The following is a 24,605-nucleotide window of genomic DNA, read 5'->3' as shown; positions in this document are numbered from 1 at the left end:
GTTAGGAGTCAAAAGCAGTAGCAGAGGTGGGCTTTAAGTCTATACTTGAAGACAGCCAGAGACTGACGTACTGGCTCAGGGAGTCTATTCCAGGCATAGGGAGCAGCGAGATAGAAGGAATGGAGCCGGGAGTAATAATAGATTGGTAGATAATAGATTGGGAGAAAACAGTTAGTATTACATAAAGAATAGCGTAATCGAAGTTTAAACAAGCAGATATAAACAAACAGTGCTGATAATAGTTAAGGTGGAGATGTATTACATTTATAGTTGCTGATCTTATTGGTATGCCTTATTAAAGAGGTGGGTCCTTGGTGCAATCTGACATCTTTCCTCCTGTCCACGTTTCAACATCACCTCTCACCCGACCCCCATGCCAGTTTACCATAAAGGTGGTCTTGTGTTGATCGTCACCAGCGGCAGAATGCAAATATGCTGCCTGGTCTGAAGCTTTCCCATTGACCTGTCCAACCCAGGTAGAAACATAAAATGTCATCAGAGGAGGTGGGATGGACCAGAGAGAATGTTTTGGAGCAGGTCACAGGCAGCATATGTGCAACGCTGCCACTCCCAGGACCATCAGCTCATCTTTAAAGAAGACCAGCAAGTAAATTGGGGGTGGGGGGTGGGGTGCTGATAGTGAACCCTGGATGGGGGGGAGACGTGCAAGCTGTAAACCCCAAAGTGAACTGAAGAGATCACCGATGGAAGCTATGACTGAGGCAGTGAACTCCAGAAGCCACGAGAAGAGCTTGGTGCTGCTAACCAAGTTTGTGTTGCTGCTAATGGGGGTTGAGGAGAGGGAGGGAGAGGTGCTGGACAATGGGAGAGAGAAAGATACTGAACTTCAGGAAAGAGATTATAGACCTGGGGGAAGAGGAGAGGGAGTTGTGGGGGTAAAGAGCCCCTGCATGACGCAATATATACAGCACTGCATGCTCCTATATAACAAAGGTATATGGGATTGCAATCCTTGGCACCTTCCTGGCATTACCAACATTGTATTAAAATACAGACTTTGGCTAACCTTTTCCACAGCTAAGGCTTATGTGTGTGCAGTCAGCAAAAACATCATCAAGGACTGCATACCAGCCAAGGACCACTGGACAGTCCCTTGGTGACTGAGCCAATATAATGGCTGGTCAAAATAAAATGCAACATGTTGCTTATTGAGACAAAGCACTCCACAGACAGAACGGCTCTGTTTCATCATGCATGTGAAGTAATGTTTTGATTCTCTAAATCAATATTAATTCCCAGACCTGTTGTCCAGGTTTGTGGCACATTTGCACTCCAGGAAAGCAACTTATTTCCTGAAACACTGCCTTCATGGTTAATGTTTCCTGCAATGTGGTGCCAGTGAAACAGCACTGCAGCCCCTAGTCACAACAATCTGAAAACAAAGATGATTCAAGGAACACGTGGGGTCCATGCCAAGCTAAGAGCTAAGTCAACTGGAGCTGGTCTTTTCTCTATAAAAAGGACAGTAAACCTTGACAAAGGGTTGCTGTTTTGCATTCCATCTGAAGTGCAGCCCCTGCTGTACCATCTGACCAGGTCCCTCTGAGGAACACTCTCCCATCTGCACTATCTATACTCATGTTGTAATTCTCTGAAGTGCTATGGGTATAGGTGACTGAATTATAAGCTTGGCTAGGGTAATGTGATCGGATCTATAGACAATAGAGAACACAATAGCTTTTCTGACACTACATTGTCTAATCCCAGAATGTGGTAGAGTCACATTCTTCTGTAATTATACTACTTGTCACTTCCCAATTACACCCCAAAAGAGTGCCATCTGTGTACGCCCTATAGAGTGAAGGTTGAGAAAGAGAGAGATGTTGATGTGGGAGTGGGAAGGAGGGAGATTACAAGTCCTTTAGGAAAGGAGGATGGGATTGGATATACTGCCTGTGGTTACAATCAAAGCGATTAACATATGTACAGGTACTTATTTTGTATCCGGGGCAATGAAAGATTAAGTGATTTGACAAGAGTCAAAAGGAGCAGAGGTGGAAGGGAAATAAATTGCATACATTTAATTAAGCAATTAATTGCAATTTAAAATTTCAATTGAAATACAGTTCTAATATAAAACATACAGACACAGATAGGACATCTAGATCTATTTATTAGGGATGCACAGCAGTAAAGCACACGCTGCTTCTCTCTAGCTGGAGACCTCCCTCTTTAGCACCCTGCCTTCTCTGATGAAGTTTCATGCAGGAGAGAGAGAGAGAGAGAGAGAGAGAGGAGAGAGAGGAGAGAGAGAGAGAGAGAGAGAGAGAGAGAGAGAGAGAGAGAGAGAGAGAGAGAGAGAGAGAGAGAGAGATCTCTGGCAAGAACGAAGCTGAATGTGCTTTGCACCATCCTCTGCACAGGCAATTTCAAAGGGTTGCCAGGGGGATAGGGATAGAATGAGATGCTGGCGAACACACGGAGAGAGAAGGAAAAAAGTTGCTGGAATACAGGGGTGGTGTGAGGCGGCAGAGATTTGATAGCCATGGAGAGGAGGGGAAAGGAGACTGGAAAAGATGGAAACAAGATTGATTTGAAAAGTAGGAAGAAAAATGGAAGAAAGCTGAATGTGAAAGATGAATACAGCGCAGGAAGTGAAAGAGGAGAAAAAAAAATAGTGAATATAAAAGAGGCCCTGAAAACAGAGTTCAGAGCACAGGGAAGCAGAACCAGAGTCAGGGAAACAGATGATTAGAAACATAAAATGACCAAAAGTAAGATAAATGATTTTATTTGTATTTTACTAATAGAAGTATGTCAGCTTTGAGAATTCACATCTGCTATTTACATACTGGATTCTACAGGAGCAATGTGAGAGGGGTGCTTTGTACAATTAATCATGCGATAAAAATTTTTAATTGATGTACAGCCCTACACTTTTTGATTTATCTTTTTACTCATTTGATCAATATGTTCGTGCTCTTGTTTTTGGGGGGATTTATTTTTTTAAAAATTTCAAATTTTTGATTCAGTTCTTTATAATAAGATTGAGGTTCTGGAAAATACTATCAGACGGAATCTGTGCTTTATGACCCTCAACTATGTTACAGCATGAAATTTATACATAAGATATCTGCTGGAGGTCTTCAGGATTTCTGAAGATTTTCCACACATTTGAAAAACCTATTTCCTCCTGTTAGTCAAGGATGAAGAGGCTGACCCTGAGAGAAAGGGAGGTCACCATCTTTGGACAACTTGAATCTGACTCACATGCTAAAACAAATCTATTTTAAGTCAAAGAATGTGTTTTTCCTGATGTTAACAAAGCAACCCAAGTTAAATGTAAACAGCTTCTTGGGTTGTGTGAGCAAACTGGCAGATGCAGATGAAGAGTTCTTATAATTGTTTTCCATGTAGTCATTACGTATTCTATAACTCCCAACAGCTTTTCTCCTCTTTGCGGGTTAAGCCCAGAGAAGGATCTTTTTTTCTGACGGTGGCAGAAGATGGTCTGTTGAGCTCACTTTTGAACAATTTATGATGGAGTAATTTTATAAAGCATTGTCCTCATGTAAAGCATGTTTTAACTTGCAAAACTGGGCTCTTATAAAATTAGATTTTTAGATACACCACATGCAGGCTTTCCCAGGGACATGGTTTGTATACAGCATGTGCTAAGATCGAGGTAATAGAAGAAATGGTGACATATGCAATTCATATTCATTACATGAAATATAAATGTACAGTACATGAATACAGAACACACATTTACACAAAATAATTCACGCAGACGCCCAATCTACATGCTAAGATCATCCCGCAAATTTCTCAATCTGCACTTCCCCAGCTGTAAAAGATTAAAATACAAGCTGATACACGCCACCACCTTCTCTTACATGAGCACGCAGTTGTGGAATGCATTACCAACAGCCCTGAAAGCGATTGACGAAATAACTAACTTCCGCAAATCCTTGAAGACACATCTCTTCAACAAAGCCTACAAAGAGAACCCATAGCCATACAAAACTACAAGCCCAGTTTTGCTTATAAAACTGTTTCATACCTTACAAAATACCTCACCAATCCACACCTTCCTTCTCGCTTCCCTTACTTAATCTTTGTACATTACTAATTGTATCTGAGATCATGGAATGATTATGTCATAACCAAACTTCTGTAAGCCACATTGAGCCTGCAAATAGGTGGGAAAATGTGGGATACAAATGCAATAAATAAATAATCTTCAGAGCAGGTACAGATTTGTCCCTGAAAATCTGTACACTACTGGAGATATTTCTGGGTGCCTATTATATAAAAGTGTATAGGTGATAAATAAAATAAATGCTTTTTAAGAACTATGATACATGGTTAATTTTGCAACAGGGCACCTAGGGGTTTTTTTTTTTTTTTTTGTGCTATCTAGGTTCTTGGGGCGAGGAGGAAGAGGGGCCAACCCTTTTACAGATAGCTGTCGTGATTTGGATCGCCACATATTGAGGACTGAAGAAAATATTTCTCTGTGATCAGTGATTTAATGAGGATGGTTTTGTATCATAGTTTCTTTTCCATTATGTAATTTATTTTTTAATTTGATATTTTGCCTATGAGTTACAATATAAGTGTCCCTTTTACTAAAGCTTAATGCATGCTAAATGCTAAGAAGCGCATGTGCTAATTCTGTTAACACGTGTTAATTCTGTTAGCATGTGCTAAGTTTAGTAAAAGGGTCCCTAAGTGAACTGTTTCCCTTTTTAGGCTAATTTCTTAAAATTATAGAAAAAAGTATACAAAGAGCAAAAAATGAGGACCATAATGTATTAAGCTGTTACACAGGCAGACATTGGTAATAACTTTTTCATATCAGATCTGTTGAATTGCTGTATATATATTCAACTATAAGTCAAGACATTTAGGCAACAAAATCCTGCAAAAAACCAAGGGTCCTCTTATGTATGGGTAATGCCCGTAGATGCTATTAAAAACAAATAGAAGTAATCATCCCCCACCCCACATGCCTGTCAGCAGCATCACAATCTCCCCCCCCCCCCCCAACCTGTACTGGCCAGCCATGTACCATCTGTACTCAAAAGCATTCTATACAGTACTGGCACTGCAGTGTACACCACTCGAGTTCTGCTCCAGAGCGCACCCTGCTGAGTCAGGAAGTTAAGTCAGAGGCCACACTCTGGAGCTGAACTCAGGCAGTGTACACCAAGCATTGAAGGTACACGGTGACAGAGGGGGCCTAGGAGCAACCAAAAAATGCAGAGAGGCCATGCTGGATCTATGGGGTAGGGCCAGCAGAAAGGGCATGCTGGATCTTGTACACCAAGCACTGAAGGTACATGGCGACAGAGAGGACCTAGGAACAACCAAAAAGAACAGAGAGGCCATATACTGGGTCTATGGGGTTGGGGCAGAAGAAAGGATATACTGGATCTGGGTGGGTGAGTTATGAGTTAGGTAGGATGAGTGTCTCTCTGTATCTATGTGTCTCTGGGAGAAAGACCTATTGGTTAGGGTGGGGGTGGGGTCAAAACTGGCAGTATCAGTTAATCAAATGGTTACCGTATATACACAGCTTTACACAGGTCACACCAATTTTGGCCATTTTTAGTCCCAAAACTGCCCTTGACTTATACAAGAGATTGACTTATAGTTAAGAATATATGATAAACAAAGTAGCAGTGCAACTTGATTACAGAACAGTCTTGATTACCCAATCTTCGCTAATCTGACCATCCTGCATATCAGACACCCCCCCTCAGTGACATCATATTTCTATTAAAACTCTTTGTTTTAGAACAATTTTTGAAAATTGGGAACTCTATGCCTTTGTTTATGCATTATGTGAGGGGTTTATGCAGTGTTTTCCATATTATCTGACTATTTACTTATCTGGGTCCACCCTTCTCTTAACCAATAGATGAGCAACTCTGTTTACTCCTAATATTTAGAATGAACATAATTCAACAGTTTAATAAGTGACTGTGAGCCCTTCATGAAAGGGTATGCCAGAATGGTTCCCAAGTCTCTTGAAACCGCTTGCCGGGTCTACTGTCCAGAGAAGAAAAGCCCTGCCTCTCCAATTGCATTTGTATAAGACCTCCAAGTTTGTATCTTAGAGCCATGTGCCTCCAGCCAATTCAATAATAATGATTTGATGCCAAAAATCATTGCATAGTTAATAAGGTGTTTAAAACCCACAGGTATAAGTTCCAATATACTTCTTTGTTGGTCATTATTAGTTGGCAGAAGCGCTCTATTTTTCCACAGTGCCAAAACATATGTCCAAGAGTTGCCATCTGCCAGTGGCACTTTTTGCAGGCTACACTCTGTATGATGGAGGCTTTATATGCTCGACACGGGGATATGTGCATCTTCAAGGCAAATTTGTATAACATCTCTCTCAATGTTTCAGCTTTATGCCATTTATATATTCCTTGAACAAAGCATTCCAGCTGTTATGCAGTCAAGGAACATCAGAAATATGACTCCCAGAGCACCGACAATAGTCTGTAATTCAGCTCTGGTGTCGTATCTTTCAGATATTGGTGGTGAAATGTCAAAGGTACTAAGAGTTGTGCTCCAAGTGTACAGGCCTCCGAAATCGTATCTTGTACATCTTCTGTTAAATCCATCCAAGTGAGAAAGGCAATATAATGTCTCAGTTGTAGGTAGGCAAAATAGTGTGTAGGAGGCAGGCAATATTTCTGTCGCAAAGTCTCAAAGGTCTTTAAACTTTCCTTTATCGTAAGAGTCTGTAATAAGCATAATAGTCCCTCCTTTGCCCAGAGTGTAAATACACTCCTCTCTATACCAGGCGGGAAGAATGGGTTATCACACAGATGCTGAGAAATGATGATGGCGGCAGACCCATTGCCACACTGCTCAAGCTGAATGATAGATAGGATAATTGTGAAGGTATCTAATATTTAATAAGCCCATCCCTCCATGTGCCTTTGGTGTTTGCATTAGCGCAATAGACAGGAGGGGCCACTCCCCCCCCCTCCCTACCAGATATAAAGTTGCAATAATTAAGTTTGTGCTCTTCCTGCCTTTTCAAATATAAGGAGATAATTTGGAAAGTACACAACCACTTTGGTGCCAGCAACATATTAAACAGATGGATCTTTCCCCATGTTGTTAGGGGAAACTTCTCCCATAGGTATAGCTTAAGTTTTATACATTCTAATAATGGCAAAATGTTGCAACTATAAAGTGCAGATAAATCCTTCGGAATTTGGACTCCTAGGTACTTTAAAGCCCCCTCCGTGGGAAAGTCCCCCTTCCACCGCTCCTTCACTTCTTGCAATAAGGGCAGCTCTTTGGATTTACTATAATTGAGAGTACAGCTGGAAAAACTGCTATAATGTTGTACTAGGGAAAGCAGGCTTGAAAGCGTATATTGAAGAGTGGTAAGAAATACTATTATATCATCTGTGTATGATAGAGCCTTCACCATGGAACCATCCACTGTTATTCCGTGTATAGCTGATGTAGAATTAATCATTCTTAAGAGTGGCTCCACAGAGTGCGCAAACAACAGTGGGGATTGAGGGCATCCCCGTCGTGTACCCCGCTCTATTGCTACACTTGAGTTTGTACTCCGTTGATCAGTAATTGTGCTTGTGGGCCAGTAAATAAAGTGACCATCGCTCTATAATACTATCCATCTATCCCAACTCCCGCCAATACCCTGTAGAGGTATTGCCAATGCAACTGGTCGAAAGCCTTAAAAGCATCTAAGCTTGCTAAGATGGCTGGAATTCCCGCCACTCTACAGTGTGACATACTCATCAACAGTTTCCTAGTATTCCATACCGATTGTCGGTTCTGTATGAAACCTACCTGTCCCACATCTACAAGCTTGGGCATAAATCCAGCCAACCTCGAAGCAAATATTTTCGCTAATAATTTCATATCTACATTAAGTATGGATATAGGACAATATGCATCAGCCATATCAGATGGATTATCCGGCTTAGGAATTGCGTTGATAGATTTTCATGAGGTGGAAACATACTCGCCTCCACCACTGCCTGGTGATAGGACAGATCGGGACCTAAAATCTGAAGTGTCAGGATCCTATAAAAGCCTCCCGTAAACCTATCTGTTCCAGGGGCCGAATGAGGCTTCAGTTGTTTAATTGCTAGTTGTAGTTCCTTAGCCTGAATAGGACCATTGAGTACCTGTTTGTCCATCTCTGTCAGTTGTGGAGGTTAGCCCTCACTAAATACTCCTCTATCACCTGTTGACCCTTAGTGTTTGAAAATGCTATTTTACTTTGTCAATTGACTAATCTCTTGATATTATCCCGTAAGGCACTCACTGTATGAGTCCCCCCAGTATTTTTCACTAATCATGCTAATAATTTCCGTGTTTTGTTTCCATATTGATGGAAACAGAATTTTCTAAAAAGAAGGCTTTGTTGAGTGCGTTCACAAAGATGGGAATTCAAGGTTATCTGTACTGCTAAGTACTCTTTATTTTGTCATGTAGGGGAGCGTATGTATGCCTGTTTTGCCTTCTTTAATTGCGCTTCTAACGTCTTAATATTAACTGCCAATTTATTTCTAGCAACTGTATAAGCTATTGTTACCCCTTATTACAACTTTTGCTGTGCACCAAAATAATTGTGGGCTGTCTAAGTGCTGTGCATTGCAGGCAGGGCTGCTGAGAGACTGGGCTGGGCCTGGGTCAAGGCCGCCCCCCCGCCGCCCGCCCCCGAGGTCGTTGTCGTCGCCACCCCCTCCACCTAACACCGGGCCCCCTTGAATTCAAATCACAGCGCTTCACCTCGACTTCGCTCCGTGTGAAAGAAGCGCAGCAACAAGTCTGCAGATCGCCTCCCTTCGGGCCTTCCCTCCCTGTGTCCCGCTCTTGCGCAAGTTACGTCAGACGAGGGCGGGACCACAGGGAGGGAAGGCCCGAAGGGAGGCGATCTGCAGACTACCGCTGCTGCGCTTCTTTCACACAGAGCGAGGTCGAGGTGAGGCACTATGATTTGAATTCAGGGGGGCCCGGCCCGGTGGTGGACAGAGGGGGGCGGGTGGAGGGGACTGTGGTGCCGGGCCTCCCTTGGAGGCCCGGGCCCAGGGAATTTTGTCCCCCCTGACCCCCCTTCTTGGCGGCCCTGATTGCAGGCCATAAGTCTCCCACCTGGACTTTTATGTAAGCTTGAAAATCTGCATTATGAGCTAGACAGGCCAGAAACCGCCATCCCTGCTGCACAGCAAAATGATGGGAGCCCTCCAAATCCATAAAGACCATCGCATGGTCTGATATGATTTATGCACCTATTGTTACCTGACTTACAGCTGTAAATACATCATTAGTGACCAAAATATACTCATGCCTAGTGAGGGTGTCATGTGCTCTAAATTGCAAGTGTAATCCCTTTCTCCAGGGTGAAGTACTCTCCATGCATCCACCAAATCTAAGGATGTACAAAAGAAGTCCAGTGTCCCCCTTCACTGGCCTAGTAGAATGTGAGGGGCTACCTTGTGCAGTGATATCTATAGTAGGGTCTGCTATAACATTCAAATCTCCCAGGATTATAAATTCTTTATGCTGATAAGGTAATAATTTGGCTAACAAAAGTTAGCTTCAAAAGGGGTGGGGCCATAGACATTTAGGGGGTCTTTTACCAAAGCTTAGCTCGAGTTATCTGCAGCAGGGCCCATTTTATTCCTATGGGCTCTGCTGCAGATAACTTGAGCTATGCTTTAGTAAAAGACCCCCTTAGTAGGTAAAGCTCTGTACCTTGCAGCCATAGCTTTAACAGAATGTACCTACCCTGGTCATCTTTCAGTATAGTTTCTGATGTACACGCTAGGGAGTTGCAAATTAACAAGCAACCCCACCCCTTCTACCACCAGTTGAGGCAAAAGACAAATCTCACACCCATGCCTTCTAAGTTTTATATGCTCAACGTCACTCAGGCGAGTTAAGGCAAGCTATATCCACTCCGTTATGCTGCAACGTTGTTAAAATCTTTGAGCGTTTTATAGGACAGGAGATGCCACTTACATTCCAGGTTATAATTCTACATGCTTTCTGCACATTAACCTAGACAAGAAGAGGATAACAGGTTGAAACTGTTAATGGGTCTATAAACAAACAACTGTTGATTTGGTTGAAGGTATGTGACATAGTATTAGTTCTTATATGCTGCTCTGGTGGTGGATGGACCCCTGCACTAAGGTGATCTCCCTACTCTTCTGCTATTTTAGTGGGAGAGTTGTGGGTTGTTCCTATGGTTGTATTTGGGTCTGTTGGGGTGGGGGTGGGGGGTTGGTTGGAAAGACGAAGTAATAAGAGCTATGAGCAACTCTGTTGAGGTAATGACGGAATGTCAAATTTTGTGTCAAATACATCTTGTTGGTGGCTAAGTCGATGTGAATGCTACAGACAGAGTGGTTTGATGCTATCTGTTAAAACAAATTCCGCTGCTAGACACCGCTCAAGTAGGGGTCCCAAGTCCTGATCTGGTACTGATTTGGGAATGCCCACAAATCGCAGGTTTCCACAGCGAGATCTGTTCTCTATATCCTCGATATGAACCGTTTGCTCTAGCATCTGCTTCTCCAAGAATGCGACTACTTTCTCCAAGGCTCCCGCTGAGTCTTCAAGTTTGGACACCCAATTTTCTGCTTCTCCTATTCTTCGAGTTGTATCTGTCAGCAGAGCGCCCAAGGCAGTAAGTTGTTCAGCTAGCTTCTCTAAATGGGGCTCAATTGCTTGCATAACCGCCAATGTAATCTGTGAGAGTTGGTGGTCTGTGAAGGCAGGAGTGTTGGAATCATCAGCCTGCGCTATTTTGTCTCCTGCTTTTGTTTGAGCAGTGTGTTTTGTTTGATTTACCTGCCATTACTGGCTCAATCCTTAAGAAATATTTGTCCATAAGCCTTGAATACTTTATTAAGTGTAGGCAGGTAAGTTAGCAATTTGGTATGCCTGTGAAAAAACGCTCAGAGGGTTCAGGGTCCCAGAGAGAGAGCAAAACGTCTCTCCCTAGCAATACATCATGTGATCTCCATATTGCTCACTACTTTAAAACTTTATGAGGGGAGGGGAACATTCTAGAAATCAACACAATTAATCTTAATAAAAACTGGAGGAGAAGCCTCTGGAGACAAAAAGGTTTTTTGTAAAAGGCTATTCCTTTACTCGTCATAAAAATCAGGGGACAATTTGAATGCACCTTTTCAAGTCCTTTTCTCAACTATCACAGCACTGTATCTATTGAGGAGGCAGGAAATGAAAGGAAAGCATCAAAATTACTGGACTATCTGAAAGCAAGTTCAATATTTTTGATTTCTTGTACTTATGGATAACACACATAGCAGAGATGCTCCCTTTATTCCATCAGAAAACAGAAGACAAATTAAAAAATAATTGAAGTAGGTCAGCAAATAAGAAGATATTTTGATTCATGCTATGTGAACAGGATTCTCTCCAGTTTTCTATATCGCCACAATTCAGAAAATGCATTATTAAACATAAACACATGCAAATGAGAATCCATGCCTAAACCAATTACATTTAAAAAGGAAAATCTTTTATTACTACATAGCACCATCCATAAGACAAACAGGATACACTAAAGACTACCAGCACTGCTTATCTAAGGTAGAAAAGAAAAGTTAAATAATTGATCAACATAAACTAAACAGGAGAAGTGGCATTAAAAGATAAGGGTTCTCTACATTTCTTGTTGGATCCTCTAACCTCTGACCTTCCCCCTCCTGTTTTATTCCAGTTATGTAAAAGTATATATTGAACACAGTGACAGAAATGTTTGATGTTTTAAGTTACCATCCCCTTGCAATTCTTTAACTTTTCTATATTAAGGGGCCCTTTTACTAAACCTTAGCGCACGCTATATGCTAAGAAGCCCATAGTTATAAAATGAGCTTCTTTGCATTTAGCTTGTGCTAAGCTTTTGAAGTGTTCTCTACCAAATATGACAATTAACAAAACTATACCTTTTCTGACAGAAGAGCTGCTGCTGGTCTCTTCCGCTGAGCATAACCAGATTGTCGATAACAATAGTGAGGTTTGCAGTAAAATTTACCTGCATGCAGGAAAAAAGGAGCTTTATGTGATCACTGTTGCCAATCTACCACAAAAGATATCTCAAATTTCTTCAGTTCTGCTCCATTTCACACCACCAGCACAAATCTCTTTCTTATACATCTATAAATCCTAATCAAACTGCTGGGCATCAGAGTTCTTAAAGCAAAAAAAATCCACAAGAACATTCAACCAACTATTGGTGAAAAGCTGTAAGGCTTAGTAGCGTCATCCAGTAACAATGCCACAGTGTGTGTGGAAACAAAGAAATCACATTGAAAAGCTGAGAGAAACAGCACTGTAGAAATGCAAAATGAATATATTGGTTAAGAGGAGGAGGGAAAAAGTTAAAACATTAACTCTCCAATAACCATCCTGCAGGGAAAGATGAAAATAAAGTGAAGACACCCTGATTAAACAACGTATCCCCCCCCCCCCCCTACACACACAAAATGTTTTTTGCTTGTGCCTGGGCCAGGCCTTAACAGGTGAATAAACCCAAGTTAGTCTAATAATTTCTGGATCCACTCCAAATAGAAATAGCAATAAATAAAATCAATCAGAACTGAGTTCTGTTACCATATTTGAATGATATGTAATATATTGCTGGAAACAACTGTGTAAAGCTCCCAGCAAATCGATTTGCAAAATACCATGCTGTTTCACATACAGGGAATAATAGCTTGCGAGAAAGCCATAATCCTTTCCAATAACATTCTCCTTTTTTTGTCCTCTCAATTCCTTCTTGTTTCTTTGAGCTTCCAGGTTCTAGTGAGGCCACAGTGCTAAGAGCCTTCATTCTAACCAATCAGGACTTTCACATTTTGATTACTTTTCCTGGGTGGGGGAGTTTATTACAAAATCACCTTTGGTGAGCAAAATTTTGAATCTTGTATTTTTGGCATAGCAGATCAGTGCTGTTTTGGTCATGCATCTGTTGCACGTTTACAATGTGTTTTGTAAGAATGTTACTTCATCAATAAAAATTGTTTTCACCCTAACCTGTGTAGCCCAGGCATCACAGCAACAATCCTTAGCAAAAGGCCACTAACTATAGCTAACTCAAACTTGGTGCACACGCAATTTGAGTCCGGTCAGTGAGTTTTGTGGTTAAATAATGGCTATGATGTCCTTCTCCGTATATCTCCTCCCACTAAAATCTAGCACATTTCAGAATTGTTCTTTTAGTTTTAATTACTAGGCCAAGAGATCTGAAACAACTTCAAGGATGAGAACCAGGGAAGCCCAGTTCAAATTCCACCGCAGCTCCTTGTGACCTTCGGTATATTATTTAACTCTCCACTGCCTCAGGCTCTTAGACAGTGAAAATACGTCTTGAGCTACAACTGGAAAAAAAAAAAAAACAAGAACAAAACAAGGCACAGGCTAAATCCCAAAAACCTCTGGTCAGTAGTTTGTTTTTGTTTTTTTTAAGCCAACTGCCATGGGCAAAATTAAGCCCTGATACTAACGCTGTGCCATATACGGGCACCAGCACTGAATGTTGGTGGCCAACCAAATTGAAGATGGCCTACTTTCCTTAATAGAATGTATGTCTATATATAGGCACACTGTTATAGAATTACTCCCATGTGACTTTTGCTACTGTACCTTATTTAAATACCCAATTGTATTTTATAAATAAAGTTATTCAACCCATCTTTTGAAGAGGTATTCTAATTTGTGGATGATGCCGAATGCGTCAACACAACAGTGAAACAGGTTTTCATGGTTTTAAGATGTCTCTCTCTATACCTTACATACACAAATGCCAGAAAATCCCTAACCTTAAGGTTTTTACTGGTTTTTCTCTTACCATCTTCTAGGTCATAGGCATATGAAGACAGGCGAAGGGTGGTCCCACAGTAATCACACTTGAAGCAACTGCGGTGGAAGAACTTGCCTTCCGCACTAAGCCTCTCCATCACATAAACCCTCTTGTGACAGAAGAAACAGACATCACTTCCTCCAAGATTCTGTGGAAACTCCTTCCTGAATGAACACTGTAGAAAATAAAAACAGGTACAGAATGAGGTTCATAAGGCTCACCACGATACGAGGCAGAAACCAGACAGAAAAGTCACAATATAAATAGTGAGGCTGAGGTTCTCCATTCTAGGTTATGCACAAACAATTCAGAATGTCAGAGAATCCTGTTTGCATCTTGCCATCCTGGAAGCAGTTTAAATTCAAACATTCACAGAGAATTTTTTTGTTATTATCTTCAACTTCAGCCTTTTGTTTTTTCATTTCATTTGTTTTGTTTTTTCACTATAGAATAGTGAGATGTTACAAATGTGAAAAAATAAATCCATTACAGATAAACCAGTCTTTGTTTCCTACAATTAATAAGAAAAACAAATTGTCTCCATAATCTGTTTCTTCAGTTTTTCTACCTTAAATCACATTCTGTTGGTCTGAAAACAAATAGAGATGCTACTTGAACATACCTGACCAAGCTCTGAAAGCAAATGAAGTTTAATAGAATTTCATCTCAAAAATGCTTTATTAACAAAAGTTGTAAAAACCTAACACATACATAAATTATAAAGTTGAATGGAGTGTAATATAATCCTATTTAAAGCAATATGTAAAAGTCTCCATTATGATAAATAATTTTCCATCTTATTTGTGACATTTATATCCCACATTATCCCAAACAAGTTTGAGTTCAATGTGGCTTACAATAAACAGTACAGGATACATAAGTCAATTATGGTCAACTGTATAGCATTTCAGTGTTTTTTTTTTTACTTCATATTTTGGAGTTGATTAATTTTTCCAAAGCAAAATCCTAATCTCACAAAACACCTAATTTGATGCTTTCAGAAAGATGCAAGTGTCAGTACTTTGAGAAGATACTTAAAGTGAACAATAATACATTAAAAATGAAAAACTAATGCTGCACCTGAGATGCTTGCTTCACAACTGGCTAAAACAGAGGGGCGTGGGGGGGGGGGGGGGGGGGGAAATCACTTTAATCACTGGTTAATATTATCCTTTAATGTTTGGGAAAGCCTTATATTAACAATCTCCATGTAGTTAGTGGCTCATTGCACAGGTGTTTGGGGAATATTCTTATATGTAGTCCATCCCACTTCCTTCTAATTGGTTTAGGATTCAGTAGCCCCCTGTTCATTCCCACCAGCCAGAAAATGAAAGGTCACTGATACAAGAATATTCTGCATGTACCCTAATTTATGGTCACCACATACCAAAACTAATTTTAGGCAGAACTGGATGAAAAACCATACGAAAAGATAAACTTGAACTACTACATTGCTGTCCATCTCGCTCTCTTACCAATTCCTTCTTGCCTAGAAGGGGCTTTGGCTGGTCTTTTCTTTGAAGCTGACTGGTTATCTGCTCAGCCAAAGAACTCACGCCGACTGTGTACATCTTTATATACTTCTATCACATGGAGGAAGAATAGTAAGGAATTGAGGAAAGAAAAAATTCAAATTAGGAGAAGAGAGAAAATTTGAAGACAAAATGTGCTGAGGTGAAACCGATCCCATCATGCCACAGCTGGAGGCAATCCAAGCAAAGTGATCAGTGTAAAAAAACATGCTCAGTTGGCATTACCAGTGATGGCACAGTCATTTACGCAGCTTTAAAAAATGGCAGCAAGTCTAAGATATTACTCAGTTTTCTCATAAACACCATTTCTAACTGAAAGCAAGACGGTAGGTATATTATCTAAGTTCATCAGAAAGTCAATTAAAAACTTGAGAAGGACAAAAAGCTGAAGCCCTAACTGATGCTGTCACAACACTGTTCTTGACAACTTGCAGTTCAAGCTCATTCAGCAAGTATGTGCAACAGATAACTATATTAAAAAGGGAACACTCCTGTACAGCACATAACTCAAGATGCAAATAAAACTCCAAAACTTTAGCTGCATAAAGAGCCCTGCTTCTAAAGTTACCCCATCAAAGTGTACTTTACAATAATAAACCAATCTACTACTACTATGTATCATTTCTATAGCGGTACAAGGCATACGTAGCTCATGATTAGGTGGAAAATGTACACTGCTATACAAACGTTTCCTGTCTTTTGGAGTCAGATAAGCTCAAGCATGTCAAGAAGCAGCTCCAATGAATGGGCTACAAATTTAAATTCCTGATATATGTCAACATCTGACCACTGACAGTAAACTGGTCTAAAACATATCTTAGAAAGATATCACACCATACAAAACCTATTTATGCACCATAGCTTTTAGAGAGCTAGCAAATTCTACCATGTTGCCAAAGATTTAAAAAAAAAAAAAAAGCCCAAATCATATACAACAGTTCTGTCCAAATGGGCATGGTCATTAGGGCACAGATTTTATTTCATCTGAAGTCAAGCTTCTTGGTTTCTCACCAATGGGAAAAACTCAAAAGAATGACTGATCTGATACTTTGATTGTAGCAGAATCTCACTACCAGAGAATATAGAGCTGGAAGGACAACTACAGTGGCTATAGAAAGTCTACAACTCCTTGTTTTTTTGCACTTTGTTGTGTCAGTGCATCAGACGTGCATACATTCAAATGAGGGTTTTTTTTTTTTATTATTTCTTTATTCATATATTTCCATATATCATCACAATACGTGAATATGCAATCAGCATTTATACAAAAGGCAAAAATAAAAAATAAAGAGAAATATCATTAACAGCCTTTCTGTCCACAAGTTTAGGAAATTTTGGAATCCAAGAATTTAGAATTTAAAGTAAAACATATAGCAATAATTAAGGACTAGTGGTTGCAACCTCTGGTTCAGACCCCAGCCTGCATTTAGGGAGGGCACACAACATTCAATTCCACTCTAGCATCTAGAAATTGTTTTAACTGTTTTGGGTCTACAAATTGAAACCGTTTACCCTCAAGCATTACATTACAATAACAAGGAAAACGTAATATAAAAGTTGCTCCCAGTGCTACCACCCTAGGGCGGAGTTCCAAAAAGGCCCTCCGTCTCATCTGTGTAGGCCTTGAGAGATCAGGAAAAATACAAATTTTTGAGCCCAAAAACAGATTTTCTAAGTGTCTCAAGGAAAGCCTTAATACGGCATTCCTATCAGGCTCCAGCACAAAAGTAACAAGCAGAGTCAACCTCTGAGTAATTATCTCCAATGAACTTTCAAGGAAAGAAGTAAGATCCATTCCTTCCCCTGCTATCGGGGGATTTTCTTCCACCACTCCTGATGTAATAAGCCCGAGTAAGGGGAGGCAGTGAGTCCTTATCCATTCCAAGAATATCAATCATATATTTTTTAACCATGTCCAAAGGGGAAATTAAAGGCGATTTGGGAAAATTAAGAAACCTGAGGTTTAATCTTCTAGTCTGGTTTTCTAGGTACTCCAATCTTTTATGTAGGAAATTATTATCCTTAACCAAAGCCGTTTCTACAGATCCCATTTCTTGACAAATGAGGGGTTTTTTTTCACCACTCATCAACACATCATACTTCTGAGTCAACACCTGATGGGAAGCACTGGTGCCAATTACTGCTGAGATTCTGTTGAGAAAGGTCTCCAAATCTGCACACCTACATTTCTCAATGTTAAGAGACCATTCTTCCTAACAAACTGTTCAAAGGTTTGTCAAGTTCCCTGAGGAGTAATTATATACCTTGAGTCCAGTTAGACTAGTCTAGATCTCCTTCCAGCAGATGAAGGCAGGCAACACAAAGTACTGACATCATCACTCCATATAGGGTACATCTGCAGCTACCAACCTCCAGTATTTGTGACCCCAAGCCCAGCGATTTCTTTTAAACCCCTCTGCAGTGAGCTCCCATGACAAAGACTGGTGCAAGTATATTAGGAGAACTAGATGAATCTTCAACCTTGCACCCTTCTCAATTAACTTCAAGACCTCAAGGCACCTTTCCTGAGATGTTGATAAACTCAATTACGATAACTTCAATGTCATCCCTCTCAGATCAATCTTGTAAGAATGCATAATTGGACTTCATATTTAAATATTAAACTTTATTTGCATATACATAATCCTCCTCATTCTATATAGCGGACGTGCAGTCAGGCATGTAGAATTTCACCATTTAAGCATGTAACTAAGTTAATTCATACTAAATTGGCACAACCAGGGGTATCCATATTTGGTTTTAACAAGCATTAATTGGCAGTTACCTGTGTAACTGACTTATAACCTTATTCTAGGTAATGAATAGAACTAAAACACGCACACACAAAAAAAAAGATAACACCTTATTTACTGGACTAACAATACATTTTTTGATTAGCTTTCGAAGGAAGTCCCTTCTTCAGACCACAAACAGCCTTTGAAAGTTAATTTTAAAATGTATTCAGTTAGGACGATACCTTTTTTTACTGGACTACTTTCTTGTTTGGTTCTGTTTCTATTCATTATCTTATCTTACTTGGTTCTTATAGCCCGCAGAATAACTATTCAGCTCTGCAGATAAGAACTATGAGGAACTAGGACTAAAAACAATCCTGAAAATTACAACATACTTTAGTTCGTTCAGTATACTAAAAGCAAATCAAGACTGACAACAGATGCTCCTGAAATAAAACAGTTTTAACTACTTTCCTAAACACTAAATATTCAACTATCTTACTGAGAGGCAATGCATTCCATACTGAGACTGCCAAATATGAAAATGAAGAGGTAAAAGTTTTATACAATTTAATCTTAACAGCCATGAAATTTTATTTTATCTGATTCCGGCGTTGTCAAGTAGTATCCCTAAAAGGAGGTAAATTAGATCTATCACATCGGGGAGCCACCCCACAGATAATCTTACCATCATGCATATTTTTAATTGAAACTTGGCCTCCATAGGTAACCAGTGAAAGCGAATGAGGTAAGGAGTCACTGGGTCAAACTTCTGAACTGTAATCTGGATGGTCTGCATCTTTTTCAATAAAGTTTTTGCACAGTCTGCAAAAACACAATTACTGCAATCTAATTTTGAGAATAGTAATGCTTGAACTACTAAAATAAATTGAGAAATCAAAATATTTTTCAGCAGACAAGTTAAACCTCTTGGTTCAAAGTTCATTCTGAGATTCCATGGTTAGCTATTAACCTGCACTCCTAAAATTCAAACAACTGAATCAAACCAATAGAAATGGTTGATTCCAAGATGGCGCTGGATTGAGTTGTTACTCCAGACGTGTCTCCGTGACTTACCTCAGTTTGAGCTGAGTAAGGCAGCTGGTTTCCCTTAGTTATGGGGAAACGGCGTGGCAAAATGAGGGAGGCTCCTGTTACCCCCGCTGGTGCCGTCTTATCGAGGCAGATGACCCTGGAAAGCTGCGGTGTATCGCTGGGTCCCCGGGCTACATCTTCTCCCGCTACCTGACCGGTTTTCAATAACTCGGCCAGCAGTGTAGACGGGGCTTCCCTGAGCCCCGACGTCCGCGCAGCGCCACCACAACCAGGAAGTGCCCGAGAGGCTAGAGATTCGAGAGCCCCGGAGCCTGAAATGGAAGGGACCCTCGAAGAAAGGAGCCCAGCCGAACGTGGAGGAAGTGAAGGAAACCTGGTAGGACAGGGGTTTATAAATTTTTCCTTAACAATGAAAGAGAATTTACAGCGGGTTTCCAACACTCCCCTTCCTGAGTTTAATATCATAGCGGTGAAACCAGCTGTAGTGACTGTTGAATCACTATGGGATCTAACTTTTTCAATGCACTCTTCGTTTCAGTTAGTCTTGAAAAAAAACGCTGCGGAGATTAAGATATTGTCGGAAGCCCTGTTAACTCAGGAGCAAATTAATGCCCAACAGTTGTCTGAAATAAAAGTATTTGACAGCAAAATTACAAATCTGGAGATTTTGAATAAAGCCACAATTAAGGACAGTAATTTCGTTAAAAGGAAGTTGGAATATCTTGAAAACCAGCAGAGGAGACTTAATTTGAGACTTGTCAATTTCCCCAGATCTCCTGTTATTTCTGCGGTTGAAATGGTTAAAAGATATTTGAGAGAGGTTTTGGGGATGCCGGGTGAAGCCCTACCACCCATTACAAGAGTGATATACCTCCAGACATTAATACCATCTAAAGCTGGAGGAGAACAGGCGGTTGTGGATAGAGGACTGAACCTAACATCCTTTTTGGAATCCTCTCTAGAAGTTGTTACGCAAAGGACAACAGCGGTGGTGACTTTTGCACTTGAGATAGATAGGGAGATGGTGTTAAAGTTATTCTTCAAACATATGGACTCGATGTTTTTTGGTGCAAAAATTAGGATTTTTCCAGATTTAGCTAAAGAAACTCAGGCTAGGCGCAGAGCTTTTTTGGCTCTACGCCAAAGAGTATTAAATTTAGGGGCAACATTTACTCTCAAATTTCCTTGTATTTGTCGTTTTATTTACTTACAAAATAATTACCAATTTTCTGATCCAAAACAACTCGAGGACTTTATTAATGCTAGAGAAGCTGAGAATGTTATTGTTAAAATTTAGATTTCCATGCGGACACTGTATGGTAGATTGAGAATGTACCCGGAGCATGTAACAATTTGTTATTATTTTCCTTTATGTATTATAAGTATATCTTGGATCCATTTAAGTATTTCCAATATTGTGGTCGATGTTTAAGGTAAAAATGTTTCCACTATTGAGACAAGTAGTTGTCCCAAGAATGTGATTATTTCCTAGTTCTTTTTTCTTTGTTACTGTATACTTCTAAGAGAAGATGTGTAATTTTGAAACTATAAATAAATAATTTAAAAAAAAGAAAGAAATGGTTGTCTATATTAATTAACCCAAGAATGGTTTTCTGGAGTAAGCAATCAAGATTTTTTTTTCTCATTTCAGTTTGTGTACAATTATCCAATATTCTATTGTATCTATGCTGTTTTCATTTGCATCAAAGTAGCTTCCCAGCCTTGAAATATGAGAATCATAACTGTAATATCATTTGTTTAAAGTATGTTTATAATTGTTCCCATTTCAGGGTACAAGAATTTGGAATGCTTTGCCTCATGAACCAAGACAAATTCTATCCTACCTATGTTTTAGAAAGGCCTTGAAAACATATTTGTTTGAAAATTAATGTGATTATTTATGGATTTGTTCTTGATTATACATCCCTCAGATGCTGAGGTCCTTATCTGAGTGATAACTGCTACGAATCCTGTGTGGAATGTGGGTGGTATATAAAACAGATAGAATAGAATCTGCCTATATTAGAGACTTAACCCCCAAACGTTCCAGCACTACTCTTAAGGAATGCATTAAGACATTAAACAGGACTGGAGATAGTGGTGAACCCTTGCATACCCCAACTGAACTGACCATTTCTTGGACCAAATTTCATTCATTTTAACTTGATATGATCGACAAGCTAAAAAGCCAGAAAACCAGGACAAAACATTTTCTGTCAAATCCCAGTCATGAGTGACCTGCAACAATAGATCATGGTCCACAAGACTGAAAGCACTCAACAGATCAAATTGAAGTACCACCACCTGACTACCCCTACTCAACAAGGATTTCCCAGAAGCAATCAGAGAACAAAGTACAGTTTCTGTACTAAATTCCTTCCAGAAACCAGATTGCATAACATGTAAGATATTAAGGGGTCCTTTTAACAAGCTGTGGGGAAAAAGGGCCCTGCGCTAGCGGTGGGGGCCATTTTTCCTGCATGCCAGGGCCCTTTTTACTGCAGCAGGTAAAAACACCCCAGGCAGACATGGCCATGTGGTGAAAGAACTCTTACCACATGGCTATGCAACAGGGAGCCCTTAGCACCACCCACTGAGTTGGCGATAAGGGATGCTACGCTAACCCAGTGGTACCTGGGCATCGCGCGGCAATGCAAGCCAGGCATCCCTCATTGACATCGGCAGAGGTTTTTCTCATTGGACTGAGTTAGCCACCATCACCATCAAGGGAGCCCAGCCCTTAGCAAATGCTCTATAGAATTCCCCTATAAGGACATCTAACCCTTGAGTTTTACACTAAGTGAGCTCCCTAATGGCTTGTAAAATTTCCTTAGGGGTTATCTCAGCATCCAAAAGAGCCTGCTGATCTGAAGTCAATGTAGGTAATTCTATACTCTCTAAATATACAAAGAGATCCTCATCTTTTACTATATAATGATGTTACCATTAGCCAAGTCACTATTCAACCAATCCCTAAATTCATATATCTACGCCAATGATGTGACGATATATATTCTGTTCAAAAATGACCTATCAGAAATCCTAGATAAAATTAATTACAGCCTCCATATAATGAACTCATGGGCGGATACATTCCAACAAACTCAATGCAGGAAAGACTCAATGCCTTATCCTCTCATCGCAGTATAATAAAACTAATTACACCAATGTAAAAACAGTAAACCACATTCTTCCAGTTGCGGACACATTAAAACTCCTGGAAGTCACAATAGATTGGAATCTTACCCTAGACAGCCATGTGAAAAACTTAACAAAGAAGATGTTCCATGCAATGTGGAAACTTAAAAGAGTGAAACCTTTTTTTCTCAAGAGAAGTATTCTGCACTTTGGTACAATCACTGGTATTAAGCCATCTGGACTATTGTAATTCTATCTATGCTGGTTGCAAAGCACAAATTATTAAAAGACTCCAGACAGCCCAAAACACCGCTGCCAGACTCATTCGGAAGAGCGAAATATGAAAGTGCCCAACCCCTTAGAGAAAAATTACACTGTCTCCCACCGAAAGACCGCATTACATTTAAGATCTGCACCCTAGCTTACAAAATCATACATGGAGATGTCCCATCATATATGTTAGACCTCCTAGACCTTCCAGCAAGAAATACAAAAAGCTCTTCACAAACTTTTCTAAATGTAGAGATCTTAGGTACAAATCGATATATGCTTCCAGTTTTTCCTATATTTACACACAACTATGGAATGCACTACCGAATGCTATAAAGACAACATACGACCTGATGGTATTCCGGAAACTACTGAAGACAAAACTATTCAAAGAGATGTATAACACGAACCATTCACAAAGACTTAATACCAAAAATGCATCAGAACAAATTAACACTGGTTTCGCCAATCTGATTACGCTCATCATATTAACAGTATTGAATGTTTTATATGCACTATTCTTTTTTTATGCACCTGCTACAAAATTATATTGATTTTTACCTTTCATATCTAATTTAAGTGATATTTCATGTATCTTGATTGTACCACTCCTTTGTATTATCATTCTTTTAATGGTGATCACCATAGCGGCATAATGTAAGCCACATTGAGCCTGCAAATAGGTGGGAAAATGTGGGATGCAAATGCAGCAAGCAAATAAATAAATAAATAAATCTTTCTGATAGAGCTCCTAGTAGTAATTCTGAAACTGATCTGGTTGGATCTAATTAATAGTTCACCACCCTCATCCTTCATCATAAAAATACTTCTTTCCAGTTGGAGTTTAAGTTTACGTGCTAGGCTAGAGCTAATTTTGCTGCTCTTATCACACACTGTCAATTTCGGTCTCATGTATATAACAACATAAGACTAGCCATACCCAAATTGTGGCAACACTCCATATTACTAATCCCAGGGCAAGCAGTTGCTTCCCATGTCTGTCTCAATAGCAGACTATGGACTTTTCCTCCAGGAATTTGTCCAAACCTTTTTTAAACCCTGATACGCTAAACGCTGTTACCACCTCCTCCGTCAAAGAGTTCCAGGGCTTAACTATTCATTGAGTGAAAAAAATATTTCCTCCTATTTGTTTTAAACGTATTTCCATGTAACTTCCTTGAGTGTCCCCTAGTCTTTGTACTTTCGGAACGAGTAAAAAAAAATCGATTTACTTCTACTCGCTCTACACCACTCAGGATTTTGTAGACCTCAATCACATCTCTCCTCATCTGTCTCTTTTCCAATCTGAAAAGCCCTAATCTCTTTAGTCTTTCCTCATACGAGAGGAGTTCCATCTCCTTTATCATTTTAGTTGCTCTTCTTCGAACCTCTTCTAATTCCACTATATCTTTTTTGAGATATGGTGACCAGAACTGAATGCAATACTCAAGGTGGAGGAGTGGCCTAGTGGTTAGGGTGGTGGACTTTGGTCCTAGGGAACTGAGGAACTGAGTTCGATTCCCACTTCAGGCACAGGCAGCTCCTTGTAACTCTGGGCAAGTCACTTAACCCTCCATTGCCCCATGTAAGCCGCATTGAGCCTGCCATGAGTGGGAAAGTGCGGGGTACAAATGTAACAAAAATAAAATAAAAATAAAAAGGTGCGAATGCACCATGGAGCGATACAAGGGCATTATAGTATTTTCAGTCTTATTCACCATCCCTTTCCTAATAATTCCTAGCACCCAGATCTATTTCTTGAGCACCGACCCCCAAGGTGGACCCTAGCATCAGGTAACTGTGATTCGGATTATTCTTTCCAATGTGCATCACCTTGCATTTGTCCACATTAAATTTCATCTGCGATGTGGACGGCCAGACTTCCAATTTCCTAAGGTCTTCCTGCAATATTTCACAGTCCACACGTGTTTTAACAACTTTGGATAGCTTTGTATCATCTGCAAATTTGATTGCCTCACTCGTTGTTCTGATTTCCATATCATTTAT

At 40.0% G+C, this 24,605-nt stretch overlaps 1 protein-coding gene across 2 annotated transcripts in view; it reads right to left on the bottom strand.

The window, feature by feature from the left end:
* MICAL3 (microtubule associated monooxygenase, calponin and LIM domain containing 3) overlaps window positions 1–24,605 on the bottom strand; it is a 441,368-nt gene that overhangs the window by 227,470 nt on the left and 189,293 nt on the right. The window contains exons 25-27 of one of the 2 annotated variants that reach the window (XM_030213784.1): window positions 15,343–15,450; window positions 13,856–14,042; window positions 11,952–12,040 (exon numbers count right to left, since the gene is read on the bottom strand). In XM_030213784.1, coding sequence (XP_030069644.1) covers window positions 11,952–12,040; window positions 13,856–14,042; window positions 15,343–15,450 — 384 coding nt within the window. The remainder of the gene's footprint in view (window positions 1–11,951; window positions 12,041–13,855; window positions 14,043–15,342; window positions 15,451–24,605) is intronic. The other variant, XM_030213786.1, reaches the window with a different exon arrangement.

This window comes from Microcaecilia unicolor, chromosome 9 (genome assembly GCF_901765095.1).
Source record: "Microcaecilia unicolor chromosome 9, aMicUni1.1, whole genome shotgun sequence".
Classification (NCBI taxonomy): Eukaryota; Metazoa; Chordata; class Amphibia; order Gymnophiona; family Siphonopidae; genus Microcaecilia; species Microcaecilia unicolor.
The sequence above is the reverse complement of the archived record's forward strand: the minus strand, read 5'-3'. Positions and strand labels throughout refer to the sequence as shown.